This window comes from Rhea pennata, chromosome 10 (assembly GCF_028389875.1).
Source record: "Rhea pennata isolate bPtePen1 chromosome 10, bPtePen1.pri, whole genome shotgun sequence".
Classification (NCBI taxonomy): Eukaryota; Metazoa; Chordata; class Aves; order Rheiformes; family Rheidae; genus Rhea; species Rhea pennata.
The window spans coordinates 10,085,625-10,107,901 of record NC_084672.1 but is presented as its reverse complement, the minus strand read 5'-3'; the positions used below and the strand labels follow the sequence as shown (position 1 = coordinate 10,107,901).

General features: G+C 40.3%; 1 protein-coding gene across 1 annotated transcript in view; it reads right to left on the bottom strand.

The window, feature by feature from the left end:
* Positions 1-1,849: 1,849 nt before the first annotated feature.
* CEMIP (cell migration inducing hyaluronidase 1) overlaps positions 1,850-22,277 on the bottom strand; it is a 119,375-nt gene continuing 98,947 nt past the window's right edge. Inside the window, exons 18-29 of the mRNA XM_062583309.1 lie at positions 20,153-20,284; positions 18,153-18,188; positions 17,905-18,060; positions 16,175-16,355; positions 14,241-14,456; positions 13,091-13,302; positions 12,435-12,620; positions 11,519-11,723; positions 10,616-10,702; positions 10,150-10,307; positions 6,400-6,500; positions 1,850-5,477 (exon numbers count right to left, since the gene is read on the bottom strand). Of these exons, the coding sequence (XP_062439293.1) occupies positions 5,350-5,477; positions 6,400-6,500; positions 10,150-10,307; positions 10,616-10,702; positions 11,519-11,723; positions 12,435-12,620; positions 13,091-13,302; positions 14,241-14,456; positions 16,175-16,355; positions 17,905-18,060; positions 18,153-18,188; positions 20,153-20,284 (1,798 nt within the window). The 3' untranslated portion in view covers positions 1,850-5,349. The remainder of the gene's footprint in view (positions 5,478-6,399; positions 6,501-10,149; positions 10,308-10,615; positions 10,703-11,518; positions 11,724-12,434; positions 12,621-13,090; positions 13,303-14,240; positions 14,457-16,174; positions 16,356-17,904; positions 18,061-18,152; positions 18,189-20,152; positions 20,285-22,277) is intronic.

The window sequence follows — 22,277 nt, the reverse complement described above, 5'->3', positions numbered from 1 at the left end:
CTTCTGGATCCCTGTCCACTGCAACATCACTTACTTACCCTCCAACAGCAAGGCTCTGCCATGGGCTGGCAGGGGGAGCTGATACCAGGCCAGGTGGACATCAGGACCGCTTCCAGCCCTCAAATGGGCTGAAGGGGAGAGAGAAGTGAGCAAGGAGTCAAGGTGGAGGGCAAGGCAGCAAGCTCTAATCCCCCCTCCCCCATATCTTGATCACTACATGAGGCTTTCTGGAATTGATTTGGTGTGCATGTGTTTAATCTTCACTGCAGTGATTTTATCACCTGGCCACAGTGCCTTGTTGGGGCAGCACACACATCCTCTGCTCTCGTTGTGGCTGGCTACAGATGAAATGTTTGCTTTACATGGCTGTGGTCTTTTAGAGCTTGCAGCTGCAGAGGGCACTTGCTGCCCACCCATCCCTGTGAGCAGAGGGAGCAGGGAGCGATGGGACAAGCACTAAGAAATTGCCCTTGACTCCCCACATCCCTATAGACAGACCTTTAAAGAAATAAAACTTAAATAGTGATTTTAGGCCTTGCTGGCTGTAGGTCCACGTCAGAGATAACACCCTTCTCATTCTAGCTTTGCTGCTGAGAGGAGAGATGTGGGTGCATGACAGGAGCGAGGGGGCAGGCGGTGGCAGTGGGGGGCAGTGTGGATGTGTGGTGGGATGCTAAAAGCCCAGCTCTGCCCCGACCCCTCTGGTAGCCTCTAAAGTTCTCAACACTGAAACCTTTAAAGTGCTCTGCCAGCTTTGATCTTGTTGCACCATTAAATAGAGGCTTCCCCCCCCCCCCCAGTGATGCTGTGGGGTGAGACTGTTGCCTTTGCTTTCATTTTTTTTTTCTTTTCCCATGGAGCTGATCTAGAGAAGTCAAACCTATCAGTAATTTCAATCCGACATGAGTAGGCAGGGTGCATTTTTAGTTTCCTGGCCCAGAGGAGTTAGGTGGGTGATGCCATATCCGCCAATGCACTAATTACTATTTTGAGACTTGATTAAAAAATTTGTGCTTGGATGTTGGAAATGCTGATTGCTGCCCCCAAAAAAATCTCATTTCATTTTTCAAGCCTTGAAAAAGTTTTATAGCAGAGTCTGTTCAGCTGACACCGTCCCAAAGTAGAAAATTTACAGTCAAAGTAATATTTGACATGATAGCAAGATGCTTACAAGGCTTTATAACTGGCCACTCTGAAAAAACTAGACATATTTTCTATATTATTTACATATATATATTTTTTTCCTCCATGTTCACTCTGTTGAATGAAAAAAAATTATGAACAGGGAAACTAAAGAAGTTTCTGTTTTTTGTTTGATTTTGTTTTACATTTCCTTATCCCCCACCTGCCCTGTGCACAGCCTGATATTTCCAGCTTGTTCCTGTGTCTGTGCACTGTAATATCCCCTTTCCTGCTCCCCTGTCCTTTCCCTCATGTCTCCCTGTCTCTGATCTCACAAGTTTGACTGGGCAAACAGTCAAATGTGCTACAGTGCGTGCTGACAGCCAACATGTACACAGGTTTTCTGGCCCCAGCACCCGTCCTTTGAAGTAAGTAAGACACTATGTACCTTTCTTTCAGCGGATGTACTGAGTTCTGTGTGTATTTCTCTCCACACTAGATCCAGCATAATTGCAGAAGTTTTGATTTTCTTAGGAAAGCAAGCTACTAAGATTTAAGCTGAGACATGAGTGCAAGTTATCAAAACAGACTGAGCAAACCTAGTTAGGTAAAACAGGAGATATTCCAGCAAATACCAATTCATTGTTATAGAGTGATACTGAAGAGACAAGAGACAAAAATAAACTAAAAAATTGCATTGAATATTTATTTTGATAAACAGTGTGTATTCCAAACAACTACATACTATTTCAGTTGTAAGCCACAAACTTTTGGAACTAATGTTCCAAGAGCTCTTGTCATCATAAAATAGACAGTCAATGCATTACCACATTCTGCGGACATAGAGAGCTTTCAAGTGCAAAGCAGATTATCGGAAAAGACATATTGCCGACCTCCTTAACAACTTGGACAATGCTGAACTCCAGTAAAAATGCTTCATATGTCTGCAATTTAGTTGTCTTAGTGCCATTGTAATAAATAAATAGAAAATATATCTTTTTTTATTGGGAAGTCTATAAGAAAATGTACAAAACACTATACATCTAACTCCGAAAAAGGACCAGCTATTTCGGCGACAGGTAATACAAGCATTGGAACAGATGCAAAAAACAAACATCCAAACAAACAAACAAACAAAATCCAATCAAAAATCACTCTTACAATGGCAATTGTCTATGTGGGCAAACATGAGAACATATGTAGTAATAAAACCTTACAAAGAGGATAACTGCAGCTTGCGCAGGGATTGTTAAAAGACTGTACAAAGTACAAGCAGTCAGTTAATTTACTAGTCAAGGTGTGCAAGTGCAAATTCTAGAACAGTCAAATATTAAAAAGTAATCATATGGCACAAAACTATTGCTGACTGGTGATAATTCTGGCTTCAGAGTAATACACGGACTTCGTTCCATAAATGTCAACGGGAGCCCTTTGCATTTCACAGGAGTATCTGCCCCATTACACTCTGCTACGATGCTCTATTATCCATCAGGCTTAGCAGACTGCAGTGATCCTATACTAAGTATTCACAGGCATGAGACCCAGCCCTAACTCCAAACAGGCCCCATGTGACAAGCCTTTAAAAGCTACTTTTAAAAATTTTCTTCTTTTAATAAGATAAGACTTTTTAGGAAAAAAAAAAAGTTTTCCTAGAGCCAAGTCTTATGATTTCACCCTGAGAATTTCAAAAATTGTAAAATTAGAAACTTCACGTTAGCACAAATACAACATGCTTGTGGTAGCTGACCAAACCAGTCTAGGGGATTGACCCATGTGGCATGATCCTCCCAGGCATTTACACAAAGAGCAGGGAAGGGAAACTGTCAGTGACCCAGTTAAATGGTGCACAGCAAAGGGCAACCCCTGCACCCATGGTGCTTTGCAGAAAACCAAAGCCCAAACCAGGAACTTTCTCAGTATTGCTTTCTTTCACGTGGTTTGTCAATTGCTCATGAAAGAAATATGCTGGTTTTGGTCCATCTCTTGAGAGCATGTGTGTTCCACTAATACAATGTGTCAGGTGCAATTATATGAACAGAATTGCCTCAGGATAGTGTATATATTGAGATAACCCAGATTAACATACTCAGTGATTTCTTTCACTGTATTTGCTAGATTTCAGGGATCTGGCTCTGTTTTGGCCATCAGATAAGTGAGACTTAGATAATCAAGGTTGAAACATAAGTGAGACTAACTTTTTCAAGGAATAGTTTGTGATCTGAGGGTGAAATCCTCAAACCATCAAAAGACATTGGGAAAATACTTGCCTGCCTTTTAAAAGTATTGCCCATCCTGGAAGTGGCACAAATGCCTAAAGAGTAAAAATAATTGTGCTGGAAGGAGGAATCTTTCATTAAGAGGCTCTTGTTGAGAAGCAAAGGAAGGAAAGCTTGTATCCTTTCTTTCTTTTTCTTTTTTTTAAATACACATGACATTCAACTTGTTCAAAACAACTATATAGTAAGACTGAAAAGAACATTTCCAGTTTTAAAACCCAGGAGCAGCTTGAGGGGCATGTAATCTTCAGCACTACCTGAATTTTGCCCATGATTGCTTTGATTTTCAGAGCAACTGATCTAAAAATTAGGGACAAGGCTTGTAGAGTTCAACACCTACCTAGCCTTTGGAATGGCACTCAGAATCATCGCTCTTTCATTCTAGTCACAAGCTAATATATTTTGAATACCATGGAAAAAAAGGTAACTTAGTCACAAGAGCCCTAAAAAACAGAGCAAAACAAAGTCACCATTATCAGCTAGAACAATTTTTGTAGTAGCAGTGGCAGAGAGGAGCAAAAGGGGAAAACAAATACTATTGGCAAAACTGACAATTTTGTGTGCTTTGAAAAACTATTCTTCCTACATTTTCTCCCTCCTTAGATTTCTTAGACTAGCCAGAGCCACAGGAGACACTTTGATAGCATTTCTGAGCAGAAATATCACTGAACAATGTTCAGCTTCCCAGCTTCAAAAGATGTCCCAGCAGGACACACTAATCTGCCTTCATTAGTCAGATTTTTAGCTGACAAGATTAAATTTGAAGGGAGAAAGTAGGCTCAAGATATTCCACTAGTTATGGTGGTTCCCATTCTAACTCTTCAGTGGTAAGACCTCAAAGACTTCTATTCAATGACCTGCCAGCCTCATATAACTCTTCCAGGAGGCCTAACATACTTAGCCTGAGGACACACTAGGAAAGCAACACAGCAGAGTAGTCTGACCCTGTTCCCTCTGATCTCCCTGGAAAGATGAAACACTATCTTTGAGGCAGAATAAGCTGTGTCCCAGTATTCCTAGCCATAAACTGGAGACTTGGACAGGATGCTCTCTTTGACTGGCAACTATGAGCCCTCCAGATTGGTCCTGAATATTGTTGAATGGAGGGACCGTATGGGAAAGACTAAGGAAGTGTATGTGCTGATTGACAGTTCTTTCCTGTTAACCTACAGCTGCTTCTCTAAGGAAAACCCTCTACCTGAGCAACCACTGGTAAAAATCCCACGACCTATAGGAGAACTGCTGTTTTCTAAGCAAGCAGAAAGATATGGTTTCATCAATCCCCGCTGGTACACTTTATTCACTCCTCTATCATTTTTTCCCCAACTATGTGCTGTGGGTTAGAATGTACAATGCAGAGAGATCTCAAAGAGCTTGATCGAATGTCTTTGAAGTTTAAGGGTGAATTCTTACTGTCCAGTCAAGTTTCCCAGTATCTTAGTAATCATTCAAATATACATTTTTTATCTTAGATTTTCAGTAAACCTTTGAATTGACATTCCATGTTTATGTGAGCAGCTAACACCATGGAAAAAGAAGACGACTGTTATGACAGTTCACAGGCTGGGGAAAACGATAATTCTCAATGGCTTTTAGATCTAGAACTCACCCTTTGAGGGGCAGCACAAAAATTAGCCTGTCACAGGGGCACTGAAAGAGCAGCACCCTGTGAAAACAGAGGCAAACCTTGCTTTGTAACATGAGAATCAACATGGTATCAATGAGCAAATCAACAGGACAGCAGCTGATGATCACAGAACACAGGCTGATCACAGAGGAATGCTTTTTTGTCACACGTGGCCGCTCTAGTTACTTACAGTAAGATTTCTTTTTGAAAACAACAACAAAATGCTACATCTCTGGAGCACTCTGGCAATGTGCCTATTGTAAGCAGTCAGTAGTCCATCTATTGGGGGCAGTGCTGGTAGCCAGAAGGCAAAGCAATGTGTCCTCATAACTTCATTTTCTTCACCACAGGAATTGGTAGTGCTTGGTAGATCTTAGCTGAATCCTCATCAGTGACCAGTTTCACCCAGACGGGGCGGAAGCTGCCTTTGAATCCAACAAAAGCCATTTTTTCTGCAAAACAGAGCACATACATTAAGAGAGTGCCTCACAGCTTCAAATAAGCAGAAGTACACTCGTGCACCGCTTGATTGAATAGACACAGGAGGACATGAGCACACATGCAAACATCGCCGTTGCAAAGCTAATGGCCAATTATGTATTCTCCAGTAAAGAAATACTTTCCTGCTGAAGTTTAATTCTAACTGTATTTACATGTTGCATGCTTCCATTAATTAAAAGTAGCCTATATATGATACCTAGCAGAGAAGAAAGAGAGAAGGAAAATCCCTTCAGAGCAGGCAGTTTCAGCTGTCTTGTGGAGCTGTCATTATCTGCATGATGTTTATACTCAAAACCCGTCCATGCTTGGGAAAGGCATTAGCTAGTATAACACAGGCAAAAAGAAAGTATGCCCAAAAGCTCATAATTAGAATTGATCAGAAAAACATTTACAATAGAACAATATTGTAGTGCAGTATGTGACACTATTGAAATAAAGATACTTTGTGTCATCAAGCTGAAATTCTTTTTCAAGAGATAGCCACCTAAAGATAACATTTAGACAATATCAAAATTGTTGTTCTGAGGCATTTAGAGGAGGAAAAGTCCAATAGTTCAATTACTAGACTACCTTTTTATTTAAAAAGTCTGGAAAATCAAAAAACCCCAACAAAACTAGAACTCTTTCCTTCTAAGAACAATTGCCAGAACACTTTTTCCATCTACAGTATTAGACTGAATGCTGTTATCCAAAGCTGCCGTGGATACAACCTTAATGAATAAATAAATGACTGTTTCCAGGCTGTTCTGAGTGCATACTTATAGAAATAAGCAAGGCAGAGTTTAAGAGCAGGACAGAAGGTCCCATTACTAGGACCATGGTAAGGAAATACATCAAAGGTTTTTTTTAATTGTATATTTAGAAAGTGGTTACCTTTTAACCTAAAATCCTCTGCTGCTCCAAGTTTCCCCAGTACTTTAGTCCATGGTCCTTTGGAAATGAATCTTCCTTTAGATGTCACCAGCACTATAGAACTGAAGAAAACAAAAAGTCATTTATAAACACATGAAGAGTTAGAAAACATTTCTTGCTTGCCTGACAGCACTGGTAACTCCTGGCTCTGTGGCTCAAAGACACCCATGAACTACAGTGGTTTCTGTTTTAGCAGCTTTCATTCATGCTTTCCAAGAACTTTGTCATATGTATATGTTCACTTTTCCAATCATCCAAACATCCAAAACCCATTAGGAAGCTGACTGAATTTGCCTTTCTTTTTTTTAAAAAAAAAAAAAAAAAAAAAAGCTGGTGTATAGAGTGGTTTCAGTGTTTCCAATCAGCACATTGATCTTGCTTTGCTTAGAAAGAAACGTGCTCTCTGTGGGATGCTCTCAATGACTCTGAAACTATCTCTTGTTCTTGTATAATTCACTTCCTGGAGATTTTTGTTGACCTCACACTTTTAATCATTTTTCAGCATCCTTTTGCTTAGAAAGTTTATAATAATAATAATAATAACAACAACTATTATTATTATTATATAATATTATGTATTATAATATTATAACATTGTATTATATAATTATTATTATCATTATTATTGCCTTACTTGTATGCAGTGTATTTCACCCTGAAATTTCTTGGGGTCCCTTACAAGCACAAAGTGATATATGAAAGACAGGAGTGAGTCATTTAATGTAGTACAAATCCGTAAATACTCAGGTAGAATTTAGCAACTGTCTAAGCCTAATTCTAAAAGGGGAGAAGAAAACACAGAGTAATCATGAAGGGATAATCATATAGCAAGAACTGTCCAAAGAGAAGCACAGGCCTCTGAACAAAGTTAACCCCATTACTTCCTACAAGATTCCCAGACACCTCCAATAGCTATCTTAAAGTGTGCAAGGAAGAAAGATGCTTCAGTGAGTTCAGCAGAAGTTCGGCTATTAAGCTCAATAGGGCAGGATGTCATTCTTGCTCAGCTCCTAATTAGAGCAGCATTGCAGAGTGATTGAGAAAACATTTGTTTAGATTATATCATTTCATTCCATTTTCCAAGGTTTCCATGAGTGACACTTCCAGTGACTCAAATGTCGATTCTGCAAAATGCTGGGTCTGCTTTCCTACATCATGATGGACCCAAATCACTAAATTAATTAGACGATAGCTCCTGTGGAGATCAAGCACAGAGCTAACACATCTTAACACCTCAGCTAGAACTGGAACTGCTCAGGGAAAAATAGCAACAGATGGTGACAGAAGAAAATCAGAAGCAAAAGAACTAAAAGTCATCAAGACATTTCCTAGAAGACATTTTTCCTAGAAAAAACTGAGGTGTTAAAATACTTCAGTTCTTACAAGAATAGATGGAGCTGGTAGTCTGTTTTTTGACTACTTTGTGAATGCTGAATCACCTCTTTTTCTTTTGCTTTACTAAAATCATTACTTTCTGTTAAGCCTTTCTTGCTATGGAATTTTAAAATAAATTTGCCAGATGTTTCACTTTGTTAACCTGGGGAAATTCATCAGAAAAATTAATTCATGTAAAAAAATGCATTTTGGCTTGCAGAGAGTTTCTTAAGCAAACCAAGAAGCTTGTCATTGCTAGGAACACCTCTTTTCCACATCTCCAAATCTGTAAACCTATTTAAAAGTTGCTATTCAGGTAACCTCTTCATGAGAGGCAGACAGAGCTTTCTGGTTAGTGGAGCCCTTTTCCTCTCCACTCGCCCCATCCCTCCATACAGTTCAGCTTCTGGGTCATGAAGGGGAACAGAGATGACAAGAAGCTGCTGGCTTACAGACCCTCCACCTGCATGGTATCTGCATCTGACTCTGAACAACACTTTTCTTCCAATGTCTGTCTATCCTGGATCAATGGATAATAGATCTTCCATGGCTGTAGCTGAAATCCTTGCCTGATCGGATTGGAGAGGCCTACAAAGAAGGGCTAGGTAAGCTTTTGATGAAAGAAAGAGTATGATTTGGAATTTCAGCATTTGCTAACACATACAACTGAGTGAGACCTGAGAGGTACTGATTATGTTTGATCCAGTTCCAGTCCTAATCCTAATCCAGTTCTATAGTTAATCCAAAGAGATAGTCAGGCTCAGATCCAAAAAAGGCTACAGGTCCTTCTTATAGGTTCTTAAAAAGGATTTCGATAGACTTAAATACACCTGAAGTCTAATTATGATTCAAGCCCTCCTCTCAAAGCCTGTTGAACCTTATCACAGCTCACATTTTGACCTAGTTTTTTTATATTAGTCAATCAAACTAGACATCATCCTGAAAGTAAGGATCAAAGACAAGTGGTTTTCCTCTCCTTCCTCCTATCTGAGTGTCCTGGCCACTGGGCTACATAGCCCTCTTAGGAAACTTTCATTTCCCTGTGACCCCTGCATGGAGGAATGGGGCTAAGAGATGCCTGCTTTTCAGTTTTGATAGGCGAGTGACTAGGTACTATTTAAGGAAGCTTTGGTGCTATATTTATGCGCCTTCCCACACTCAGCACTATGAACATTTACACAGCTTTCTATTGAGATTATCAGCTGGTTTAAGAATCTCTGCACTACTCTCACACAATAAAGATCTGGCCCAGACCTGCTTCCAAGAAGCCACAGAGGCTGTTTCACCTACAGAGAGGAAATATTAAGGCACTCCGGCAATTTTAAGTGATCTAAAGCAAGACAGAGAGTAGACAGCTGGATTCAGCCAGAATTGAGACTGGACTTCTTGCAAAGGAGGCTGACAGAGTTCTTTAAAATGCCCTATTATGATCTTATGAAAGAAAAACAAGCAACTACCATGCTCTTCTGTACTCAACATGTTTAAGCCAGTAGAAACACAGATGTATGTGCCTTTGCGAAGCCCTGCTGAAACTTGGAACTTCCAAGTCTCCACAATAAATCCTAGAACAATATCCTGTCAATCTGCCCACAGTTATTTCAGATGATTCATCAGCAGAGTGACTGTATTTGTATTGAATGTTAGGTACCAGATTTTAAATCAGAGCAGATCTAATAACAATGAAATATATTCATTTCCCAATAGCACTTTACAAACCAGTATGAGAAGAGAACAGCCCCTTCAGTTAAAGGAGTCCTGAGGTTGCTTCCATTATTATAGCAGTAAATGAACCCACTGTCCTCCAGAATGCAGGAACATGTGTTGGATACTTACCATCCACTTCCAAAACTCTACATTTCTGGCTCCCCATACTCAAAAAATAAAAGCACACAGCCCTTTATTCTTGGCAAGGAACATGCGCAAAGAGCATGTGTTTTATTAGTGGAATCTTTGGAGATTTGAGAGCGTGTGCAGGCAGTAGAAAAATGTAAACTGTGCACATCTGTACACTAGAAACTGATAAATGCCATGAGTTTATTCAGGAATTTAAGTCTGCAGTTTATCTGTAACCCCCAACATAAATATAGATCTACAGCCTATTAATCAAATGTAGTCCTTCAGTTTATCTGGGGCTTCATCAGTTCCTAAATCACATATCGTACATTCTTACATTGCCTGCATGTTCTGTTCACATTTGGACACTTGCAGCTAGCAGGTACAAGCCACATTCTTCTCCCACTCAGTCTGGCCTATGTTAGGTGACTAAAATCTCAAAAAAATTGAGTGTTGCACAACACTTGTATATTACATGTTACTAACACTAGATTATTTACTCACTGATCTTTGATGTTGTTGACATAATTTTCTATTTGTGCTGGAATTCCTTGTAGAATCGAGTTCTTGAATGTTACTCGATCAACAACTTTTCCATGATGTCCGTCAATCACAATCAGTTGAATTCCCTCATCAGTTAGGAAAAACCTTATACCATCAACCTGTGTGGGAGGAAGAATAAACTTGGTCTGTCAAAGCAAAACAAATACAAAACAATCAACTATAAGAAACACTAATAATGTTGAATAACACTGGACTGCTCTTTATATCAAAGGGCAAAATTCCAGATAGAGGTCAAACTGTGCTGATTTTTGCTGGTATGATGAAGTTGTGGTCATTTTTTTGCAAAATACAAAGCAAAAGAGATCCAACACTAATCATCCATGGTAACTTCATAAGTTTTCCATAATAATGAAGTGAGTATTTTGTCTCATAAGTTTTACAAAGTTCACTGAGAGGACTTGCTTACCTCCATGTATGCAAAGTCATCCTTTAGGTGGAAGTACTGCTTCTTATAAGTTTCTATTTTCACTTCCAGTAAGTGGTCCTTAGTCTTCTGTTTACAAGAAAAAGGAGAGAAAATGGTTTCTAGTGAGGTTGTCCATTACCTGAATGCTGCATTGTCAGAAAATGTTTTAAACCTACAAATTCAATCAGCAAAAAAACTACATAACAAGTTGTGACTTGCCAAATTGCATTGCTAATGAGATTGGGTACAATGATAACCTCTCTGCTTATCCAGTCAGAATATAAATTGTTTCACCGAATGGCAAAGCTTGAGTGATTCTGCAGCTGACCTAATTCTCTGAGGCTTTGCTCTGCATTCCTGCTCCAAGGGTGATGACTGAAAAAAAACCCAAAACAAAAAACAAATAAATATTTCCTTCTCTCCTCTAGAACCAGTCTGGGCTGGATCCAGGAGACAAAGTGCTGTGCAAAGTCCTTGATATAAGTGATACATTCAGCTATGCAGTCTCCTCTCTGACACTACTGTTCTTATAACCTGGAGGAACTCAAGGCCAGGCAAGAGGCTTGTGTCTGTCCAGATGCGGATTCCCTGGACCTAGCTGTCTTCTAGATCAGCACCTTTAACTCTGCACTTCTAAGCTCAAGACTTCACAACAGAGCCCTGAAAGACTAAGTATTTAACTTCCACTGAAGTCTTGGGCAGCTCTGTCCCTGAAGAGCTGTGCTTTTTGCACTTGCAAGAATCTGTTTCATATTGTTTTACATGCCTGGACTGTTTCAGAAAATTAGGCACAGGAGATACTGAGTCTCGTACAAAGTCTCTCTGTGACTATGAGAACAACATGTACTGGAACTACAGACTTACAGTGACAATAATGCTACAATAATAAATCGACTACTTTACCAATTGTGCACTAGAGAGCTTCTTAGGCATTGGGACTTCTATAATTGGTGTCTCAATGTACTTGGGATAGGCCATGGCTTCACAGTCACTGATACCAGCGGTCTTTGGAATCACAGCTTTGATTCTTATTCGTTCACAGCCTTTGACAGAGCAGAAAGCAAATTTCTCCTTTTCGTTTTGAGCTTTCAGTTTCAGAAACAGCAGTCTGCAGGTAGAAGAGAAGAGTGAACATCCCTGAGTGTTCTGGTCAGACCAAATGACTTAGTCCCAGCGTCAGCGGACTGCTTCTTAAAGCTTTGCAATAATGTGTGTTGCAAATCTCCAGTGCTGATGCTGGTTATTTCTACTGCTTAACATACCACAGGCAAGTGTACAGACACACATCTCAGGCATGGTTGGGAAGGTCAGGCAACTTGAGATAGACAGATTAGACAACACCTGAACTCCCCTAGAACTCTATTGTATCATGATACATTTACATAGAGATACCTGTATTGTTTTTAGATCTTTTTCATTCTTTCCCATTATTTTAATTCCTTAGAGGAAACTAACAGACTTAACTCTCTTAGTTCCTGTGAATCCCTGCCTTGCTGCTTATAAATGGTTGCTGTTCAAAATGAAATGAGTTGGGTGTGCCTCCACTTCAGCTTCACACTCTATGGTCTGGCACTTTGCTTTTGTTTTTTTCCTAATTTATATTCACTTGGCATAGCATTTCCCAGAGTAATTGGCAGTGCAGCAGAGCCTATGAATGACTGGCAGCTGTGGGAGTCCCAGGAAAATTAAATGCTGATCACATTCCCAGAAAGAATCTCTGGTTTTGTTGCACTCCCCTTTAATGGCATGAACTAAACAATTCATGATTCCAACAACTTTCTCATATCGCTGCCCGAATCAGCAAGATCTGTTTCCTTACCCAGTGTCCTCATCCCAGTAGTAGTATCCTTTGCTAGGATATCTGTGCTCCAGTTTTTCCATCTGAGAGGTTCTATAGAAGGTTCCAGTTTTGTACGTTTTCTTCAAAAGACGATTATGGATGTCTGAGAGAATGGAAAATGTCGTTCCTTTAGGATAACAAAACCCTACTTGGATCCAGTCATTCCTAAAATAGCGAAGACCCATATTAGAACACGTTGACACATGACTGTTATTTTCCTGGGCATGCTAGAAGCCAAACTAAATAACTGTAACTTATTTTTTTCCTGGCTGGTTAAAATTTTAATGGTTTGGGATGAATCAATGCAACATAAGTTAGATATAACATCCATGGGTAGTTAAATGATGTGGGTCAAATCTGCTCCTCACTTCTATACTTTTGACTTCCATGTACCTGGAATGAACTAGCTCTAGGCTTCTAAAAATGAACCATGTTATCTTCCAGGGCCTCTCTGGGAAGGAAACAGAATCTGAGATGTCAGATGGAAATCTGGTGAACTCAGTGGACTTCATGAAACAAGTATGTTAATTCTGGAAGAGCTCATTAGGTGATAACCTCACCAGTTAAAAATGTGCAGTTACACTAGTGGGCTAGAATGTTCTGTTCATGGTTTTGAATTCAGTCAGAGCACTCACTTGTTGAAGTTGATGAGCCATATGGCCAGTTCTTCAGGGGCTGTCTTGTCCCAGTGGATGGTGTAGCCTTTCCTCAGAGTTATAACTGGCTGATATTGCTGGTAATGAGTGCTTTTGCTCAAAGCCCCTTCCAAATAGAGTGGTTGATTGTGGTAGTCATTTTTTATTATTTTCATTTTCAGGTTGGCTGGCTTGTAGGCTTGGATGTAGATCTAGGTTTAAAAAAAGATCACACATGATTTAATGAATTACAGTAAAATATTAAAGGCTCCGCTACTCAATAGATGTGAACTGGTATGAGGCCTCTGACTTCAGCAGTGACATGTATGGCAAACAGGAGTCTGGCCATATACTTATACCTGTATATTCAATTTTTTAATATTCTTTTTCAACATAGTAAACTGTTTGCAGGAAAAAATGGATCATCTTCTCATCCACTGAGTTTGAGAATATGTGCCAGTTAAGGCCTTGAACAGGTCTATGCTATTTCACAGTGTTGGTGGCAACCCTCAGCAGAGGGACAAAATCTACCTCAGATATGTGACTTCTACATAAACATGGAACTTCCTGTCTAGATTTCAGAAGCTGGAAAACCAGCCCAGTGGTTACAATTTAGCTTCAGTTGTACTACTCTGAAAAAATAATACTTGCAGCCCATAAGACCAAAAAGGTACTACTCATCAGAGAGATGTAAAGACTTCCTCAAGGCAGCGGCACTAGGTGCTCATGTGGCAGGAATAATGGTTTGGTGGTTAAACAACAGGATAAAAGATCATGGGAAATGAGGTCTGATTTTGACTCCTGAGTGTACTTCACGTAACACTGTTGCCAAGACTTCCTTCCATAAAATGAGGGAAAATTACACTGCCTTATTCAACAGCCTGTAGATTTATGAATATTAATCTGTTAATGCTCATAGAGTTCTTAGAGGTCTTTGGGTAGAAATTGTTGCAGTTGTTAACAGTCCAGGCCAAAATATCTGAAAATGTACAACAGTATCTCCAGGCAACCTCTGTGTTCATGAGTGCAGACATGCAGTTAAAAGATGAGCATCCTGAAAAAAAACACATTTCTACGGTTCAAGCTTTACAGTGTCAAGATTTAAAATAAATATTAAGTGATGACAATACTGGAAGGTAAGCAGTTTTACCTGTGCATAATGTCCACTGCAGATAGACCCTCTCCAGTCAGGCACATCAATGCAGTCAGGGTGTTTGATTAACCAGTTATCTTCTTTTATAAGATATGAGCCTGGATATTCAGACACAGAACCATCTACATCATGAAAAACTGATGTTTTATCACCATCCATATTCAGATCATTGAACCAGGGTCCAGGTTCTCCAAAGAAGACCCTTGAGGTAATCTAAACAAAACAGCAGTGAAATACATTTGCATCTCTAACAAGGAATTTATCACTATAGTACAAAGCAAAGGATAACTGTCATAAGATACGGTCATAAGAATAGCTTCAAAGGATCCATTTTTTTTGACCTTCTTTGGCACTGGAGTATACTTCGGCCAAGAAGCAACATTGGATTGTGGGTCAACTTGCGCATGAAGATATCTGTGTATGCATTAACATCATTATTCTTTAAATGGCCACAGATTTTGGCTGTTCAGCTTATAGGCCTGATGTTCAAAGGCTCTGAAACCCCATGACTCCAGATGAAGTCAGGAGGGTTGCAAGTGCTTTGAAACAGCATTTACATGGTAATAAAACGGTAAGCTTCTGAAAGTGTGAGTCCAAAGATGGACACACCAAAATCATTTTCAGCAGAGTTAGTCTTCTCAGTTGGTAGGAACATCAGTGTCGTTTGGTACAGGAATATTAGGATTGTCTCTCCTTTGTCTGCACACTGCCTCGACATAAAGCCAGAAGTCAATGCAGAGCTGGGTCATGCATTTAAAAGGTCTCTCTGATTTGTCAGTCTGAGCAGACAGATTTTCCCGCTGATCATGAGGGAAAGGCTAAAACCACCAGAATTTCAGCCTCAACTGTGAGAAGGTTTCTTTTAAAATTCCAGAGAAAGGTTAAAGAGACAAGTCTATTTCATAAAGCCACTTCACTCAATGTCTGCTAATATATTTTTAAAGTTGCAAAGTCACATAAAGTCCCACTGTTTCTGGGACAATCAATTACCTCCCCTGGGAAATTGCTGCTCAGACAACTTCTGACTGATATTTTTGTCCAGCATAAATAAAAGTTGTGTCACCAGCCTGCCAGATGCCATGTGAGAGAGTGACTGACCAACACATTCAGGGAAATTTTGCCTTTCCCATCTATTTGGCACAAGGATTGCTAGTCAGCATTTTTCCTGACATGCGAGCAAGTCTGCTAACTTTTTAAAGGTTAAGCAACCCATATCATTTCAGTCCCAACCACTTTATTTATTTATTTGTTTGTCATGTTTGGCAGTTGGATTTAACAGCTGCTAGAGGTGAACCACAGCAACCAGTTAGCACATATTTATGCAAGCAAGTACAAAAATAACTCAAAAGCATAGATCCCTGATGGGTTCAGACAGAGACCCAGAAGTTCCTATTATAATTCAAAATCTGGCAGATTCTTTTTGGCTGGGTTCTGCTCTCATTCATATCTGTAGAAGTGATGTCCATGAAATTACTCTGGTGTGAAGGACTACAGAGCTACCTAGCATCTGTTTAGTTTTATTATCTGTTTCCCAAAATTAGTATTTTCTGCTTTTGATTGGTTTAGACCTTCCACAACAGACTTTTCTCTGTTGTCACTTTCAAATCATGCTCCTGTTGAAGGAGATTCTTCTCCTTACTCCAATAGTATCTGAGACATGCAGAAATGGAAACAATTTTTACTTGGACTTCAAAGGATTTTGAAACTGAAGCCTGTTTCTGGTTTGCGACAAACCTGTCAGACAACTGGATTTGCTTGTTGTTTCATCTATCCAGTTTTCTCTTTCTTAACTAAAGTCCTCGTTGTTCAGCTGGTGGAGACAACAGGCTCCCACTGCTGTGCTCTTATTTTTTCCAAAAGCCTGATTTTTTCACACACAGCCTTGTGCTCAAAACCAAATGCCAAAGACCTTAATGTGAAAAATTACTCACAGGGACGTCTTCAAAATGAATGTCGGTGACGTTGTTGTTGGGACAACTCTGCCAGGCATTATTGAGCCGGAACGCCAAAGCACTCGTGTGTCTGCCATCCAGGGCAGCAAATTTGCGGAACGTGCAGTTCTGGACGTTGATTGGTCCGTCGTAGAACTGGATTCCTCGAATGGGAAAATTCCTAAAAACATTTGGGTGACACAGAGACTTGGTCATGACATACTAGCATGAGGATGAGAGTGTATTCTAGACAGGGACAGTCCTATAGCATTTGATTCTTAGCTACTAGAATTTTTCTCAGCCCTTAGGATGACTCCTGAGTTAATGTTTTGGAACGAAGGGGTTTCCCTCCTTTTTAGGTCTATGAAATCCTCTTATCCTTGTGAGTTCAGCTCAAGTTCTCTCATGTCTGAAAATATCATCTTTATTTAATCTGTACTCCTCGAGGGAAGGAACTTATAGCAATGCCAAGACATTGACCTAAAAATGAGTAAATTCATGCTTGCCATCACAAATGAGTTCTGCAGCAGCGAAACCTGAAACTCATCAGATCTGTGGAGACTTCTAGGACTGAGTAATGGCAGGGCTAAAAGAGGTCCCTACACATCTTTCAAAGGAACTTGGAGAGAAACAGCACAACTCAGCTGCAATAAAAATGGATTTAAAAACAAGCAAAGATCTTGCAATCTATAGTATGGAAAACAGTTGAGGGGGCACAGACCAGTAAGCCTTTTTTTTTTTTTTTTTTTTTTTTTTTTTTTTTTTTGTATTAGTTGCAAGGTAAAGAATACAGTACTTTTGACATTTTTGCCACATGAAGCTTAAGCTTTTTTTACAGGCTAATATAGGATGTTTCAAATTTCACCTACAATCAAACAGACTTTGATCCCTTCCTCATATAAATGGTTTTCCCTAGACAAGAATCGTCTGTCTGTTTTGTTCTCTCTTTGCGAGCTTCTCTGCACAACATACATAGCTACCCACATATATATATACACATAATGGATGTTAGAAGGAGAATCCTAGATCAGCCTTTCATTAGTGGTATGGTTAACAGGCCTCTTGTGTCCCTATCAACAAGCAAAGCTCATTAGTGTAATTCTGCAGAAAAACAACAGTTGAGCTGTTTGTTCAGTGTAGGGCTACTCTTACGATAACCGTGTTTTTAGGGATAACAACAAATCATTATTGCACTTGCAGACCAATCTGTAGGACTAAAGTCTAGGAAAAGCCCCCCCAAAAAAACTCACTGGCTATATCAAAACTATTTAGCAAAGGCATTGGGTTCTTCTGGCACAGTAGCAACAGCAGGAATTGCTGTAAGGACTCTCCTATCACCACTTCTGGGCCAGCCCAAGCCCAAGGTAAGGCTTCTACAAGATTGCTTTATTTCAGTCTCCATTTCAGTGGAGATTGCTGCATTGCTCAGTCACTGCTGATCACATGTACAAAATTGCCTAGTTAACACACACTTCTTTGCTGGCTTCTCAGCTCTGTTTGCAAAGGGGAGGCGAAAGGAAAGAGATGTTTAGCACTGTCTTGGCAGCCTGCAAGTATGTACCTGCCAGCAGCAGCTACACAGCAAGGACTTTGAGAGTGGGAGATGTAAACCCAAATCTTTCATGTGTAGCAGTTATTAAATGGAACAGCACTGAGGAAACCACCATACTGGGATGAAGTCTGAACTGAGTAGGAACAGCAAGTCCTGCGGCGTGCTGAGCTGAACTTACGAGCCAATAGGCAGGGTCCTTCCTCTGTGATCCAGGCCTCCAGGTCCCCAGATCTCATTGTCCATAGTCTCTGTGCCCAAGTTTCCACTCTCGCCAACGAACAGGCTGTTCTTGATTTCTTGCTTTGAACCATCATCATGAGGGAAGGTTCCACCACTAGGAGGGAAAGGGCTGGAAGTGAAGGGGCTGCTCACACCATGCCTACCTGGCATGTACAGGCTGGCAGGACAACGGTGCATGACACTTACCTTGCCAAGGTCAGGCCAATGCCATTGTCAGCAAACCTGCAAAGAGAAGAGTAGAGAAAAGAGGGTTTTTCTTCTTTTTTTATTATGTCTAACTACAGTAACTAATGAAGTGGAGAGCATCAGGACTTAATTAACAAAGAGTGCTGATGTGGGAACTCAGGCTTTTGCAGGTTTGTTTCCTGTCCAGCTTTAGAAGATCCTTTTTGGCATATCTTGCAGCATGCATGGATCATATTATAAAGCTGTAGTCATGCATTTGATAGGTCCCAGCTGAGGTTAAATCTGCGATTACTGGGCATAGTTCACTTGTCTGATAAAGCCTTTTCCCTGTATCTAATGATCATGCTCTTTTCACTGTTAGGTGAAAAGATCATATTTATCTCTCAGTCCAACAGGCTTATATTATTTAATAATGCTTTGCCATATCCATATCTTTTTATGATTTCCTGTGTTTTTGTATCATACACTACTTCCATGAAATAACTTTATGAGTGGAAATGTTACATAAGGAGTTGAGTCTGGCTTCTCTTTCACCATCAGGAATATAGAGATGAGCTCTTCCTTACTGAAAAAATAAAATTAAATGTCCTCCAGTTTTACTCAAATTCTGAAACTTTTAGAGGAGACAAACCACAAATGCAGATCCATGACTCCCACTTACAGGAAGGCTTGATTTAATATGATAGTTTGTGCCAGTATGTTCACAGCGGTGTTATTCTTACATTTCTAGAACTGATGTTTCCTGCACAGCAAAAACATTAGTGTCGAGCCAGAAGCAGAATACAGCCCAACTTGTCTCGTCTTGCTTCTGTCTCTAGGTGGCAGCCCATTACATGCTATGGCCTTCCTTGTTATTTCTCCAGCCCCATAAATGTACACTGTGGTTTATATCTTGCATGTGACGTTAACATTTGTTTTGTTAATGTAATACATAAGTCTTACTGCAGCAGCAGAAATGGAAATTACTGTGGCTATAAAAACAGTTTGATGGCTGCTTCCTCGAATTCAGATACACTCGCAGGTTTACTGCTGGAAACTGATAAAACGGAGTAATGTACTCAGTATTTTAGTAACCTTGGTACACAACATTCAGCAACGCAGATGTCTACATGCCATGCGACTGATCTGCAAAAGCTGTACTTGGTGCCTGTGGAATGCCAGACATTTCTGGTTCAGAAGTTCACAGGCAGCATAAACATAAAGCCGACTTGGTATTACATTTCTGGCCATTTTGCTACGTTCTCATTCTTGCCAGCCTAACAGGTTGCTAAAACCAGCTTATAGCCACCGGTTGTTTTAAGAGGCTTGGGTCACTCTATGGTATGGCAACTTTCACCAGCAATTGGACACTAGATAGCTAGTAGTGTTACAGATATTCATACTGAGTTATCAGAATATGCCTTGTAAATAGCTTTGCCCTTTCTTTCCTCCTCTTTCTTCATCAAAGTTGATATCAATAGTCTGGTTCAGGAAAAGAAACTGTAGAGGATCATCTGTTTTCAAGTGCAAAACAAGTATCTGTTCTGACCAGCACAGGAAACAGCTTTCAAAGCGTGTGCAATATGCCTTTGCCCAGTTTCTCTCCCTTGCTGCTGTGATGCATAGTTTTATGTCTGCTTCGTCAGTACTAGCTTATTCAGCACAACAGTGAGCCACATAAAATTGATCTGTGACCAAGCTCAGCAAGGGCAGGTGGTTGATTTTGCTGCTTTCTTTTTAAAGCACCTCATTTTTCATGTAAAAAGTTTTAGTTATTTGCACGTGTGTATATGTCTGTGCATTGCCAATTTTGAATGCTGGTCAAAATCACACAGGAAAACAGTATAAGGGATCTCTGGTTCAGACAAAACAGGTTTTGTTTGCATAAAATAGTGCCTGTGCTCACTTAACATTTCATCTTTATTTGAATGTTGGCCATATGAAAGGTGCAAAGCAATATTAACAGTCTGAACCATAAACACCAGGCTGAACTCCTAGCGTTGAAATAAGGCAAAACTCACTGGCAGTTGTCCAGCCACACATCTCCACCCCGCAGCCAGGCCCCATGATCCTGATTCTTGTAGGCAATAAAGCGTTCAATTATGGCAGGTTCCCTGGGCTTCAAAGGATCAGCATCTTTGTGTGGGCTGTATCTGCAACCAGAAGAAGAGACGAAGGCATTGGTGAAGGAAGGCAGCGTTGCTCAATGCACAGCCCTGCTGTACAGCCACTTGTTAAACATATGGTTTCTGCTCACTCAGGAGCAGCTCCAGGACAACAGTCCATCCAGTCAGGTAGCATGTGGAGCAATGGCCAGAAGCAAGTGCCAAGCGAAGGCTAGGCCAGGCTAGACAGTTGTGAAAGACTTGCTCCAAGTTTCCTTCCACCTTTCCATTTTTGTCTTGCTGATATACTGCTGAGAGAATGGAAAGTTTATATTGCTCCCAAAACATGGGGATGTTTTCTAATCCTTTACTGTTATCCTTCAGCATATTCTTGTTTTCTAGATCAAAGTCCTTTATTTTTCCCTTCTGAGCTCCTAACTTTGGCTATACTGCAGCAACAAGCTTCACCGGCAAATTTTCCTCCTCCTTCACTATTCCTGCTACATATTGTGCAGGACACACATATGAGATTTATTCACTCTGAAGCTCTTGAATGTGATAAAACACTAGTCTGACAAAGGAAAAATGTGGCTATGAATGGAAGCTGCCACAAACTGCTCCCCCAGCTGTTGCCTGTCAGCCACCACTGGGGCAACAGGACCTGAGCAAGGATCTGGCTTGCCACAGCGATGTTGAGTTTGGTTGTTATTTCCTCAGTCCTGAGGGGTAGCTCTCCCTTTCATTACTGAAGGAGCATCTTCAATCAATACAATGCAGCTTAGAAAACCTGACAAATGAGTATCCAACTGAGTGCCAGCAACGGATGGACCAAAGATTAAAATTCATTTCTAACAAATGGGTGGTGAGGCCAAGCTGTCAAATCACTAGCAGATATTCAATAACATTTTGCTCTGCTTAATAAACCATCATATCAATATAAAACTGAGCATCAGGCTGATAGAGTTCCAGTAAATGAATATTGCTTTGGCAGCTTCGTCACTATGAATTTCTTCTAGTGAGAGATTTAGTATCCGGCCCTTGTGAATTCCCCAGACATTGTTAAATACAAATATTTTGAGGTGGATTCCAGTTTCAGTCACACACACGTAAATCTGGAGAAATGCTACAGGGTACAGAATATAGCCCCAGATATTTAATGTTGTAAGTGAATGCAGAATAATCTCACCAGCTTTGTAGCTGTCCAGGCTACCTTAAAGTCTGCCTCAGCCAGGGCAGCTATTCACTGTTTCATTCCTGGGATATGAAAAGTGCAGAGTAGAATAAATAATCTGAGCTGCAGTCTGTGCTGATGGGTAATCAACAAACATAAACATGACTGTACTATGACTTGCTTAGCTTCCAGGGGTCATTCCTGCCCCTGTATGGTGAAGCACAAATTGCCTTTTCTAAATGCTTACTGTACCTATGGCAAGAGGCAGTTGCCCAAGGTGTGTGTTCAGTTATGTGAAAAAGCAGCACTGGGATCCCAAGAAAATTTGGAGGTGCTGGCAGAGCAGTCGTCTCTTAACAATTTAATTTTTTAGCAATTACTTTTGTTATTTTACTGCAGATTTTTATTATTGAATTGATTTTTAAAATTAGTTAAGTATTAGAATAATATAAGTAATATTGACTTTTGAAGGCCTATCAGCATCAGCAATGAGGCTGGGCACATGGATGATGTGGATCACATGACAAATGGCACAACTGACACTTAAGCTACTGGTTGTATTGCCTGGAGAGGAGGACATCCCATCAGTGCAATGCACACCCACTGAGTGGCTGCAGCCATCTGGGTGAGCTGGAAAGGAGAAAGGAGATGGAAAGGAGAAAAGGGAAGAATAGACAGCCATTCCCGCCTTCTGCACAGACAGCTTCAACAGGTTTCTGCTCCCTACAGGGCTTTGTCCAGAAAGCCAGTCATAGGGCAATGCAGGTTGGGAGCCACTGGAGATAACTGGTCTGGTAGAAATGAAAACTATGAAACGTGAGAATGTTTAAATCATTTTCTCTCCCTGGGGTTGCTATCCGAGCTAGGACC